The sequence below is a fragment of the Podarcis pityusensis genome, assembly GCF_964106645.2.
Source record: "Podarcis pityusensis genome assembly, chromosome: 2".
Taxonomy (NCBI): Eukaryota; Metazoa; Chordata; class Lepidosauria; order Squamata; family Lacertidae; genus Podarcis; species Podarcis pityusensis.
Window position 1 is genome coordinate 118,327,648 of NC_138029.1, and position 13,157 is coordinate 118,340,804.

A 13,157-nucleotide genomic window follows, 5' to 3' on the forward strand; every position below is an offset into this window, starting at 1 on the left:
GCAGAACATCACCCCTGGAGGCACACTCCATTGTCTCTCGAGACAAGACGGATGCCAATACGAGTCGATACCAGTGATTCATGCTCTTCTGGTGAGGTATTTTGCTCAACCAAAAACTCTGTGCAGACAAATACTTCAAAATAATAAATAAAAAATAAGTTTTTATTATGCATGTATATTTCATGTCAGCTCTTGGGCAACTAACAAACTCCAAAAGATAAATTAAAACACAGATAAATTAAACACAGTTAAAACACGGCGAAAGACGCTAGAACTGATATCCCTCCAACACAATCAAACGTTAACTTTCCTTATGGCTGAGTGTATACATTCTCCAACAGAGCTAGAAAAGTATTTCAAATATCTGTGTGCCCCGGCGACCCAGTGCCTGGGATTCCTCTAGCCCTGTTCATCCAGATAAATATTTGGTGCAATGTCAGAAGGTGGGAAGGGCCAGGGAACTGCAGCTGTTCTCAGCTACTTTGCTGACTTCTCCAATGGCAAGGACGCTGGGGGCGATCATGGCATCTTCTGCCCCCGCCAAGGTCTCACAAGAGTCTGTCTGAAGAACAGCCAGAGGATGGGCATCAAGGGGATACTTCCTTTTTTGCAACTTCCTCTGCGCATCCTTTTGCCTGCGAACCGCTGCTTGTTCGGGGGTTTCAGTAGCCCGGCGCCGCGCGTTCCTTTCAGCTTCGACGCGCCGACGCTGCAGCCGCTGCTCCGGGGTCTGCCGCGCTCTGTGGCGTCTCTGGCGCTGCCTGGCCAGGAGCCTCTTCCGCAGTTCTCGAGTTTCCACGTTGAAGCACACGTTCATCTGTATGTACCGATCTGCAAGGATGTCAAAATTGATGTGGGGCGAATTGTGTTTGGGGTTTGTGTTTGGAGGGGAGGGCAGGAAGAAATTGCTTGGATCATGGAAGGTTGAAGTAAGTGAGAAGAGGCAGGGAAGAGGGGCCTGGCGATGTGAGAATGTTCAAGTCACATTTGTGGCAGAATTCGCTTTACATAAGAAGCTGCCTTTTGCTGAGAGAAACAATCTGCTTTGACTGGGGCAGCTCTCCAAAGTTTCATTCAGGGGACATTCCCAGTGCTACTTTGAGATGCTGAGTTGGGGACCTTCTGCACTCAAAATAGATGCACTGCTACCTGGCTATGGCTCTCCCCTTATTTGCTATCATGGTTCGTCAAATAAACGCTCTGTCTGTCCTGAACCCAGAATAGTTTCAATTAAACTCGGACTTGGAGAAGTTGAAACCTAGTCCAGCACTTCAGCTGTTAACATAGTAAAAGGTAAAGGTTAAAAGAAGCAGTAACCTGGAAAGTTCAAGTACTGTCAGGCTTTTGAAGGCTTCAGATGACTGAGCCAACCTTCCTGTGTTCAGCTAGCAGAGCTCCCTGGGAGCTGTCCAGAGTCCAAATTTAATCTTGCTTTAGCGACATGGAAGAGGCTGTGGTATTCATTTGGGTGGCGCTGTGGGTTAAACCACAGAGCCTAGGACTTGCCGATTGGAAGGTCGGCGGTTTGAATCCCCGTGATGGGGTGAGCTCCCATTGCTGGGTCCCTGCTCCTGCCAACCTAGCAGTTCGAAAGCACATCAAAGTGCAAGTAGATAAATAGGTACCGGGAAGGTAAACGGCATTTCCATGTGCTGCTCTGGTTTACCAGAAGCGGCTTAGTCATGCTGGCCACATGACCCTGAAGCTGTACGCCAGCTCTCTCAGCCAATAAAGCGAGATGAGCGCCGCAACCCCAGAGTCGGCCACAACTGGACCTAATGGTCAGGGGTCCCTTTACCTTTACCTTTACCTTTACCTTTACTGACATGGAAGAGGCTGTGGTATTCATGGCCACTTTCCTTTTGGTCTCTGAGCCAAGAGTGAATTTTATTAAAGAACGTTTAAGCACTTTCAGTTGCTCAAAAACATTCCAAAATATTTTTTTCAAAAAATGTTTTGCATGCAGAAGGTCTCAGGTTTAATAATAATAACCCTAACCCTAACCCTAACCCTAACAATAATAATAATAATAATAATAATAATAATAATAATAATAATAATTTATTATTTATACCCCGCCCATCAGGCTGGGCTTCCCCAGCCACTCTAGGCAACTTCCAACAAAATATTAAAATACAGTAATGCATCAAACATTAAAAGGTTCCCTAAACAGGGCTGCCTTCAGATATTTTCTAAAAGTCTGGTAGTAGTTGTTCTCTTTGACATCTGGTGGGAGGGCGTTCTACAGGGTGGGTGCCATTACCGAGAAGGCCCTCTGCCTGGTTTCCTGTAAAAGTCCAATCCCTGGACTCTTCAAATAGGGCTGGGAGAGGCTTCTTTCTGCAGCCTTGGAGACCCCAATGGGCTGACTTGTTACAAGGGAACTTCTGATGTGCCTATGTGACTCAAAGAGAGCAGCTGGCCTGGGGCAACCCAATGACCTTCACGGAGATATGGGGACTAGCTCTGCAGATGTGGACTCTCCTTCCTTGGAGGTTTTTCAGCAGAGCTTGGATGACCATCTGTCATAGATGCTTTAGCTGAGATTCCTAGATGAGCCTTGGGGGGTACTGTCCAACTCTATAATTCTATGAGAACTGCAAACTAGGGACTTCCTGGCTTACTACTTGAACCTCACATCCTTGGGGACAAACTATATGATCTTCAAACTCCCACCATATCTATCTATCTATCTATCTATCTATCTATCTATCTATCTATCTATCTCCTGCCCACCTAGCAGTTTGAAAGCATGTCAAAGTGCAAGTAGATAAATAGGTACTGTTCCAGCAGGAAGGTAAACGGCGTTTCTGTGCGCTGCTCTGGTTCGTCAGAAGCGGCTTAGTCATACTGGCCACATGACCCTGAAGCTGTACGCCGGCTCCCTTGGCCAATAAAGCGAGATGAGCACTGCAACCCCAGAGTCAGCCACGACTGGACCTAATGGTCAGGGGTCCCTTTACCTTTATCTTTTTATCTATCTATCTATCTATCTATTTATCTATCTATCTATCTATGTACAGCTGTGGGAGACTTTTCCTCTGTGCCATAGCCCCAATCAGGTCACACCCCTCACCGCTCAGGAGCTTCTGTTAGCTGCAGAGAGAAAAATATGTACCGTATTTTTCACTCTATAAGACGCACCAGACCACAAGACGCACCTAGTTTTTGGAGGAGGAAAACAAGAAAAAAAATATTCTGAATCTCAGAAGCCAGAACAGCAAGAGGGATCACTACGCAGTGAAAGCAGCAATCCCTCTTGCTGTTCTGGCTTCTGGGATAGCTGTGCAGCCTGCATTCACTCCATAAGACGCACACACATTTCCCCTTACTTTTTAGGAGGGGAAAAGTGAGTCTTATAGAGCAAAAAATACGGTAGGTTTACATTTTTCCTTCTCTGCAGCTAACGGCAGCTCTGGGGAAAAGCAGTCTACTTAAGGGTTGCTTTGAAGGGGACAAGGTTTAGCATCCCCTCCTCACACACTCCTACTTCCCCAGCACAAGTGCAAAAGCCATGGTTTAATGACCTTTGAAATGTTGAAACATCAATGAATCAGGCACCAGAAGCCTTACTTAGTAAGTTGATGTCTACGTCATCCTCCGTTTTGGCCTCCAGGGGGAGCCTCTGCATCGTCTTTGGGGAATCTGAAGGGGCTCCAGATGACTCCAGAGAATTCAACTCATCCTCTGGTGGGAACAGCACCTGCAATTCAAATAGGCATCTCTTGTTCAGTGAACAAAGTGCAAATGACAAAGGACTAGGACCTTCTCTGGCCTAGAGGAAAAATCAAGTGGCAGTCACAGTGCAAATCAGGAACCAGGGTCAACGTCGGATGGACTTTTGTGTGATTACAAATATCTAAACAAAATGACTAAATTGTCTGCTGCTCTATTTTTCCACGGGAAATTTCCCACTTTTAGAAACACACCCACCCCCCTCAATTAGGCAGTAATGTAATGGATGAATGAGGAGGGACTCAATGGTAGAGCATCTACTTTGCATGCAAAAGGTTGCGGATTCAATCCCAGACATCTCCAGGCAGGGATGAGAAAAGGATCCCTGGCTGAAAATTTTCAGAGCTGCTGTAGAGTCTGTGTAGACAGGACTGAGCTAGGTGCACCAACAGCTTGACTCAGGAAATAGCTGCATAAGGCTAACACAATCCCAAACAAACTGGGCGTTTGGGGTGGATTCAACGCCAATTGAAGCTGCAATATACCTTTTTTCCCAAGGGACTCTCCCTAAAAAGTACATCTATTTATTTGCAGAGCTCTTCAAGCATGCTAAAGTTAGTACGTCAATAGCTTTTAGTGTCTCCAACCTCTACCACCCGCCCCTTAAAATGTGAACAATGGAAGGGAAATCTGTTCTATTTTGCCATTATGTCTCGGAAAACAATACAATAAAAATAATTTCCACATAAAGCTTTGAAATGGTCTGAAGGTAACAATTAAGCCTGCTTTTTTTACCCTAATCAGACATTCGAATTCAATTACGTTGGGATATTGAGAAATACCTTTGAGGTCTTTATACAGCACATAGAAACATAATGTCAAGCTAAGTTAATAGTGGATGATATGAATATGCCTGTGGAAAACGTTAAAAGTTTCAGAGGAATCTATTATTTTGAACAACATGCCTGCTATATGGAATTTGACAACTGGACAGTTCCATTTAATCAGTAGATATGACTAGACGTGCAAGTTATGAATGGATTGTTTACGGACGTAGACTTTGCATGGACAAGTGGAATGACATTTGGAATGCATTTATACAAAATATAGCAGGTTAAAAATAAACATATATGTATATGGATAGTAATAATAGTAATTAGATAAGCATTTATATGGAACTGGAACTGTTAACTCTTGCAATGATATAATACTGTATAGCTTTATTTTTATTTGACATTGTTCAGTTAAACTTTTCTTAATAATAAATAATAATAAAAGCTATGTGGAGTGAGGGACTTTTTTCAGCCCAAGGGCTCAAATTCCCACCTGAGCAGCCTTCTGAGATCAGTGGTGGGCGGGCCAGAGGCAAAAGTGGGCAGAGCAACCAATACAAATTTTACCTTTGTAAAGTAAGATTCTAGCCCTCAAGGTTCTAGATAAGGCACTTGGAAGCTGCTTTGTGCTCTGGTAGCTCTTGCCCTCTTCCCACACAACATTCCTCCATCTGGGGGCTATCTGAGGAGGAAAGTTTGTAAAAGAGGCGGGCATGCTATTAAGATGGGAACATACAGTGCTGCCGTATAATGAGTCAGACCATTGGTCCATCTAGTTCAATACTGTCTACACTGATTGGCCACGGCTCTCCAGGCAGCATACTCTCCAAGCCACACTGGGAGATCTTTGCCAACACTATACTGGACAAGCTAGGGACTGATGCTCTATGACTGAGCTACAGCCTTTAATGGAGGTGGCTGGGGTGACCCCAAAGGCTGGCACACCCACCTTGGGCTCCTGTCTCTTGGGCTCCTGTGGCCTCAGGAGGAAGACCTCCGCCAGGGCCACCGCCTGGGCACAAGTCTCTGGACGGCGTTCCCTAACCCAGCTCTCCATCTCTACAGGGAGGACGCTCAGAAACTGCTCCAGGATCAGCACATCCAAGATCTGCTCCTTTGAGCGCCTCTCCGGCTTCAGCCACTGGTGGCAAACCTCCCAGAGCCTCTTGCAGACGTCTCGGGGCCTCTCAGCTTGCCGACAGCGGAACTGCCGGAAACGCTGGCGCAGAGCCTCCACGCTGACAGCGTCCTCCTCGAGAAGCCCCTCCTCTTCTGCTTTCTCGGAGGAGTCCACGTTGTCAGAAGCCTGCTGAGCTTCTCTGCTCAGGCCTGTCTGCCTTTGGGTGACCCACAGTCCTTTGGGCCACTGGCTGACATCGCTCCTTCTCGTCGCTGAGAGGACCCTGCTGTCCTCCTCTGCAGGCTTCCCCGAGGCAGGTGGGGTCTGTGGGTTCTTCCACCCTGAGGGAGGAGACTGCATTGTCCTACGGAAGTCCTGTAACTGGGCTTCCCAGAGCTCTCGCTGCCCCTCCTCAGGCTCCAGTTTAATTGGCTGCAATGCTCCTGCCCCTTCCAGTAACTCCTCTGTGGTCTCCATCTGGACCACATGAAGGTCTCCTTCTTGCGCTGCCAAATCCTCCCCCGATTTGGCTTGTCTTTGGTCCTGCATCTTCCTTTTCGCTTCGGGCCGCACCTGAGCTGGAAAGGAGAAAGCAATGGGTTTTATTTGCTAGCTCCCTTAAAACATCAGCACAAGCCAGGCGTAGCCAATGTCGTGCCTTCCTTCCAGTGCTATACCAGCTGCACTGGCTCCCGGTGGAGTATCAGGTCAGGTTTAAGGTGCTGGTTTTGACCTTAAAAGCCCTTTGTAGCTTAGGGCCCTCGTATTTATGGGACCACCTCTCATGGTATGCCCCGCAGAGGACCTTAAGGTCCATAAATAATCATAGTTTAGTGGTCCCGGGCCCTAAGGAAGTCAGATTATCCTCTACCAGGGCCAGGGCCTTCTCAGTGATGGCTCCAACCTGGTGGAATGCTCTGTCCCATGAGACCAGGGCCCTGCAGGTTTTACCTTCCTTCCGCAGGGCCTGTAAGACAGAGCTATTCTGCCTGGCTTTCAATTTGAACGTAGCCTGATCTTTTATTCCCCTTCCTTCCCTCCCCCTCCCCTTTTTTGAAGATTACCCGCTCTGGGATCCCACAGCTAATTCTCACCTGGTCTCCTCACTGGCCCAAATAGGACTAATTTAGCCAGCTAGCCCTGGTGATCATCTAATGTTTATGTATTTCCCCCCTAAATTGATTTTTGAATTCTGAATTTATTGTTATTCACATTTTATACTGTATTTTATGCTGTTTTTTGTTGCATCAATTAAGTGATTTAAATTGGTTGTTAGCTGCCCTGAGCCCAGTTTTCTGAACCGAGAAGGGTGGGGTATAAAATAAAATTATTTATTTCTATATTATTATAATATAATATAATATAATATAATATAATATAATATAATATAATAATATTATTATATTATATTATATTATATTATATTATATTATATTATATTATATTATACTGCCGGACTCCAACTCCCATCAGGCCTAGAAGGCATGGCCAGTGATATGGGATGGTGGGACTTGTAGTCCATCAAGATCTGCAAGGCACCATTTTGAGTAAAGGTATAATTCTCATCCTAAAGATCTAATTCTCACCGAAGTGGTTGGCCTCTGTTTGGGCTGTTTCACTTCAGGCGGTGGGTGGAGGGTTCAAACAATAGAATGCTCCTCCATGCGGAGTGGGGAAGCCACGCACACAGAAAACTAGCATGTCAGGGAAAAGAGGTCTAGCCTAGCCTTCCCTCTGACGCGGTAGCTTTTTATACGCAAGGATCTTTGGGAAGAGACAGAGGGGCATGTGCTCATGAAAGCATCCTGTCTGTCAATTTACACTTACATTAGCAGCACAGCACAGAACTGGAGTCCCCAACCTTTTTGAACTAGTGGGTACATTTCGAATTTTGAGAGGAGGTGCCCGTTACAAAATGTAACTGGAGAGGGTGTGGCATAACATAAAATGGCTGCTGTTAGGGGTTCTCCTTTCACAGAAGCTGCTTAGAAAGTACCTACACACTTTGCCCCATGATGGTCTTCCCGCTAGGGTTAAAAACTTGCTTTTTAAAAGTGAAAGCTCAGTGTCCTGAACACCTGTCCAGCAGCACAACTGAGAGCCGTCGTGATCACCATGATGCCCATGGTCACCAGTTTAACCACCCTGGTGGAGAAATGAGCAGTGACTTGCCCAAGGTGCTCTTCTCTATCAGAGGCAGTATACCTCTTAGAAGCCGTTTTGGCATATAAGTGGCATATTTTTATGTTTTTATTTATTTACTGAATTAATATACTGCCCTACACCTGGGGGTCTCAGGGCGGTTCACAGAATAAAATCAAGATATAAAACCACAAAATACATAATAAAAATAAAAACAACAACCCAATAGCGCCCCCCCCCCGCAAAAAACCCACATTTTAAAAGGGCATAGGATGTAAATCAGATCAACCAAAGGCCTGGTTAAAAAGAAACATTTTTGCCTGGTGCCTAAAGGTGTATAATGAAGGCGGCAGGTGAACTTCCCTGGGGAGATCATTCCACAGACAGGGAGCCACTGCAGAGAAGGCACACAAAGAAGAGCCTCAGAAGATGATCTCGGGATCTGCATAGGTTCATATGAGAAGAGGTATTGTGGTCCTGAGCTGCTTAAGGCTTTGTAGATCAAAACCAGCACTTTGAATTGGGCCCGGAAACTAATTGGTAGCCAGTGCAGTCAGACCAGGGTTGGTGTAATATGCTCAAAGCATCTTGCTTTGGTGAGCAACCTGGCTACTGAATTCTGCACTAGCTGAAGTTTCCGAACCATCTTCAGAGGGAGCCCTATGTACAACGCATTGCAGTAATCTAACCTTGAGGTTACCAGAGCATAAACCACAGTAGTTAGGCTATCCCTGTCCAAACAGTGGTGCAGCTGGACCACCAGCTAAAGCTGATGGAAGGCACTCCAGGCCACTGAGGCCACCTGAGCCTCGAGTGACAGCAAAGGATCTAGGATCTACCCCCAGGCTACAAACCTGCTCCTTCAGGGGAAGTGTAACCCCATCAAGAGCAGGCAACCTCCCAATCATCTGGTCTAGGAAACCACCCACCAACAGAGCCTCTGTCTTATCTGGACTGAGCTTCAGTCTGTTGGCTCTCATCTAGTCCAATACTGAGGCAAGACACTAGTTTGTTGGGAATCACAAGTGTAGAGAGTGGTGCAGTTATGCTCAGGTCCTGCTTGGGGTCTTCTCGCAGGCGATTGATTGATTACTGTGAGAAGAGGATGCTAAATTATGAGGGGCCTTTGGCTTGAGCCTGCCAGGCTCTTTTTAGGGACTTATGTGAGCTTCGTGGCCAGGTGGCGATTTGAACCCTGCTCTCCCACGTTGTAGTCCCGCACTCTAACCACTACACCACATTGAGGAACAGATCTTTACCCAACATGATGGCTCTACTTTTGCCTTTCCACAGTCCCTCTGTGTAAAGTTGTGCCATTGGCTCCTCCTCTGCCTCTGGCGAGCTAGCAACCTCCTCTTCAAACATCAGGTTAACCTAAAAATAAAAAATGAAGGATTTATAGAGCATGTTAAGCAAAGCACCCAAAGCGGTTTGTGTGATTTTGACAACTCTGCAAAATAGGCCAGTATTGTTATTTTTATTGTTTAACAGTTTAGAAGCAACATACAGTCGTACCTTGGTTTTCGAATGGAATCTGTTCCAGGAGTCCATTTGACTACCGAAAACGTTTGAAAACCAAGGTGTGGCTTACGATTGGCTGCAGGAGCTTCCTGCACTCAGTCGGAAGCCGCAGAAGCCACGTCGGATATTTGTCTTCCGTAAAACGTTCGCAAACTGGGACACTCACTTCTGGGTTTGCAGTGTTCGGGAGCCAAAACGTTCGAGTCACAAGGCGTTCAACAACCAAGGTATGATTGTATTACAAAATGAAATAGGGAGTACAAACAAAGAAAAAACAATAAAATTTGTTTCCTCTAAAATTTGTATCCTGAACTGCCTTATATATAGTAACATAGAATGACCATATGCAAATCAAAAGTGAAATGAAATGAAATTATAAACTGAAGTGGCAGGTACCTGGAAGTGTCCTCTGCAGCCTCCCTGCAAAGATTGTCTCTAGGCCCCTTGAAGGATTCATAAAGAAAGAGATGTTCTCACCTGCTGATTCTGCTCCTCGAGCTCCTGCGACCCAAGCAGGAAATCCTCTGCCAGAATCACTGCCTGGGCGCAAGTCTCTGGGCCATGCCCTTGAACCCAGATCTGCATCTCTGGGGGCAGGATGGCCAAGAACTGCTCCAGGATTACCAGCTTCAGGATCTGCTCCTTGGTGTGATCTTCTGGCCTCAGCCACTGGTAGCAAAGCTCCTGGAGATGCCTCCACAACCCCATGGGTCCTTCGGCTTCTCGATAGCAGAAGTGCCTGAAGTTGTGGCAGCATGCCTCCAAGCTGCCTAGGTCTGGACTCTCTTCTTTCACTCTTGCAGGAGAATCCAGGCGATGCTCACAGACCTTGAGGGATCCTCTTGAAAAGTCTGGCAGGGTTCGCTTCGTAAGCTCGCTCCGAGGCCACTGAGTGGTGTCTGTCACTCCATTCGCAGACAGAATGAGCAAATCCCTAGGGCCCTCTTCAGACTCAGGATCAAGCAAGCATGGATCATCATGTTCTGTGTGAGGGGGTTGTGCCGGCTGCATGAAGCCTTGCCAATGGGTTTCACAGTACCCGCCCTCTGGTTCCTCCTTTATTGGGAATGGAGACAGCCTTCTTGACAGCTCTTCAGTGGTCTCAACCTGGACAACACGCAGGTCCCTTCCTCCTGCCTCAGGCATCTCCCCTGTTTCAGGCTCTTCAAGGTCCTGGTCCTCCATTTTGACATCTGGTGGTATCCAGTGCCCGGTAAATAAAAGACATCTTAGATTAGGCACATCAGAACTATGTACAGTGGTACCTGAGTTTTCAAGCGTCTCGGAGGCCGAATGTTTCGATTTTCGAACGCCGAAAACCTGGAAGTAATTGCTTCCGTTTTCGAACGCACCTCAGAAGTCGAACGGCTTCCGCAGTGTTTTTCAATTTTTCCAATTGAACTTGTAGCCAGCCCTTTGTGCTTCTGTTTCTGAACGTTTCAGAAGTCAAACGGTCTTCTGGAACAGATTGCGTTTGAGAACTGATGTACCACTGTACTCCCATGGTTAGAGCTTTAGACCAGGGATGAGGAACCTTTTGTTTTTTCCTAGCAAGTGTTGAATTCTCTCAGTGGTCATCTGTCAAGGGCTGTGTACTGGTAGTGGGCAGGGAGGGCTGCAGTAAGAAAGCCAAAACTGGATGGGGCCCAAAAGGAGGTGGGGCACCCCGTTTTATTTCTCTCTCTTTCTGCCACATTTGTTTCTCTTCACTTTCACCCCTCCTTGCACATGGAATTCGACTGAAGACAATTCTGAGCTCAACAGACCAACAGTCTGACTAAATATTTCTTCTAAAGTAGGCCACGGTAACAGAAAAATTAAACGCACTCATAATAGCAATCTGTAAAACATAATTTAAAACTCACTCCCCGCCCTGCCAGACAGAGTAATTGCCACACACAGGAAGAACAAGGATATAGGTTTGAGTGCCTCACCTGTAGTTTTATAAATAATTTAATGTGTCAATACGAATGGAAATTGTTAATACCGTATTTTTTGCCCTATAGGACGCACTGGCCCATAGGACGCACCTAGATTTGGGGGGGGGGGGAATAAAGGGGGGGAAATTATTTTTCCCCCCCGGGTGTGGGGCTGGGGTGGGGGAAGCTCGGGCTTCCCCCAACGCCAGCCCCCAGAACAGGACCCAGAGCGATGCCGAAGCTGCATGCAGCTTTGGCATCACTCTGGGAGCTTGCGGGGCTGGAGAAGGGGGAAGCCCTCCGCCAGCCTTCTAACCAAGTCGGGGGACAGCGGGAAAGGCGCGCTGCGCCTCCCGCTGCCCCCCAAGTTTGCGGGGCTGGCGACGGGGAGGAGCAGGCCTCTTCCCCCCCCGCCAGCCTTCTAACCAAGTCGGGAGACAGCGGGAAAGGCGCGCTGCGCCTCCCCGCTGTCCCCCGAGCTTGTGGGGCTGGCGGTGGGGCTCTCCTGAAGCCTGGAGAGCGAGAGGGGTCGGTGCGCACCGACCCCTCTCACTCTCCAGGCTTCAGCGAAAGCCTGCATTCGCCCCATAGGACGCACACACATTTCCCCTTCATTTTTGGAGGGGGAAAAGTGCGTCCTATAGGGCGAAAAATACGGTATTTCAATTGTTGTATAAGGGATTGGTATTTTGACCAGAGTGCAATTGAAATTAATAAGATTTTGGAATGCAGAAATAAAGTAAATCATCAAACCATCAATTCTAGCACGCGGGGGCCACATAATTATCTGAATGATTGGTATTAGTAATTGTATTATAATTTGGCATTGTTATAATGAGGCAAGTATTGGATTATTGTAACTGAAAATTAATAACAATTATTATAAAATTAAAAATAAAACTCGCTCCCCCACCTGCCTCCTGGCCACCATTAACAACCAAAGTGATAAACACCCAGGGATGACATTAAACTCAACCCAGGAAGAGCCACGGAAATGCATTTCTGTAGCTTTTACCAAATGTTTGGTGTGGCGTAAGCGGCGATGCCTGAGAGGACCCTGCCTTCCTCAGCACCTCTTCAGCATCTTTCCTCCTTTGCCTCATGAGGCGCATCCTCTTCCAAGAGTCTTCCCTGTGCTTCTTTTGGTATGCGCTGTCCAGCTTCCGCTCTTCCCTTATCATCTTCATTGCTCTCCTCGCCTTCTCTCGCTCAAGGAGTCTCTGCTCGTCGCTTTGCCTCGCCCGGCTCTCTCTCTTCCTCTCGGCGGCGCTCTTGCTCATTGTGCAGAAAACCGACACCCTCCCTTCAGCAGTTGTTGCGTGGAGTTTTATATATTTGAAAATTCATGAAACGACAGGTGACTGGGCTTCACGTGATAGAGGCTGGCTCCCACCATTTCCTGACAGGGTCTTTGTCCCGAAAGGCAAGGGAAGGGACTGTGTTCAGCTCCAGCGTGAATCCATCTCTTTGGCCTAGTTGGGAAGAGTCAGATAGGGAGAGAAGCTTCCGGAAGAAGCCTGTAAATTTCTTCTACAGTTGAGGAGAAGCTGGTGGAGTATAAGACCTATATGGGCAATCTCTGGAAGATAAATTGTACAGTATTTTGAGGAATTAGTGATCTAACAGTTACCCTTCCTGCCTCTGTTTGCTTTCCCTTCTCTATCTCTTTTTGAGCTCTTTGATGGCTGAGAACAGCCTTTAATGCCCTAATCCGTTGGAAAGAAGTGATATTAGTGGGTACCTCTTTTGATGTTGGACATTGTTTGAAGAAAGTGAGGCATTGGGAGAGGTGGCTAATGAATACTGTCATACCTCGGGTTACAGACGCTTCAGGTTGCGTTTTTTCGGGTTGCAGACCGCCAAAACCCGGAAGTACCGGAACGGGTTACTTCCAGGTTTCGACGGTCGTGCATGTGCAGAAGCGCTAAATCGCGCTTTGCGCATGCA

General features: G+C 47.0%; 1 protein-coding gene across 1 annotated transcript; it reads right to left on the minus strand.

Moving 5' to 3' along the window:
* Positions 1–134: 134 nt before the first annotated feature.
* LOC308469409 (uncharacterized protein) lies at positions 135–12,490 on the minus strand (the record flags this gene model as incomplete). The annotated part of the gene is made up of 6 exons (XM_080991820.1): positions 135–831; positions 3,574–3,703; positions 5,458–6,206; positions 9,030–9,144; positions 9,769–10,501; positions 12,225–12,490. 6 exons carry the CDS (start codon positions 12,488–12,490, stop codon positions 437–439), a joined length of 2,388 nt encoding a protein of 795 aa, XP_080847946.1. The 3' UTR covers positions 135–436.
* Positions 12,491–13,157: the final 667 nt, after the last annotated feature.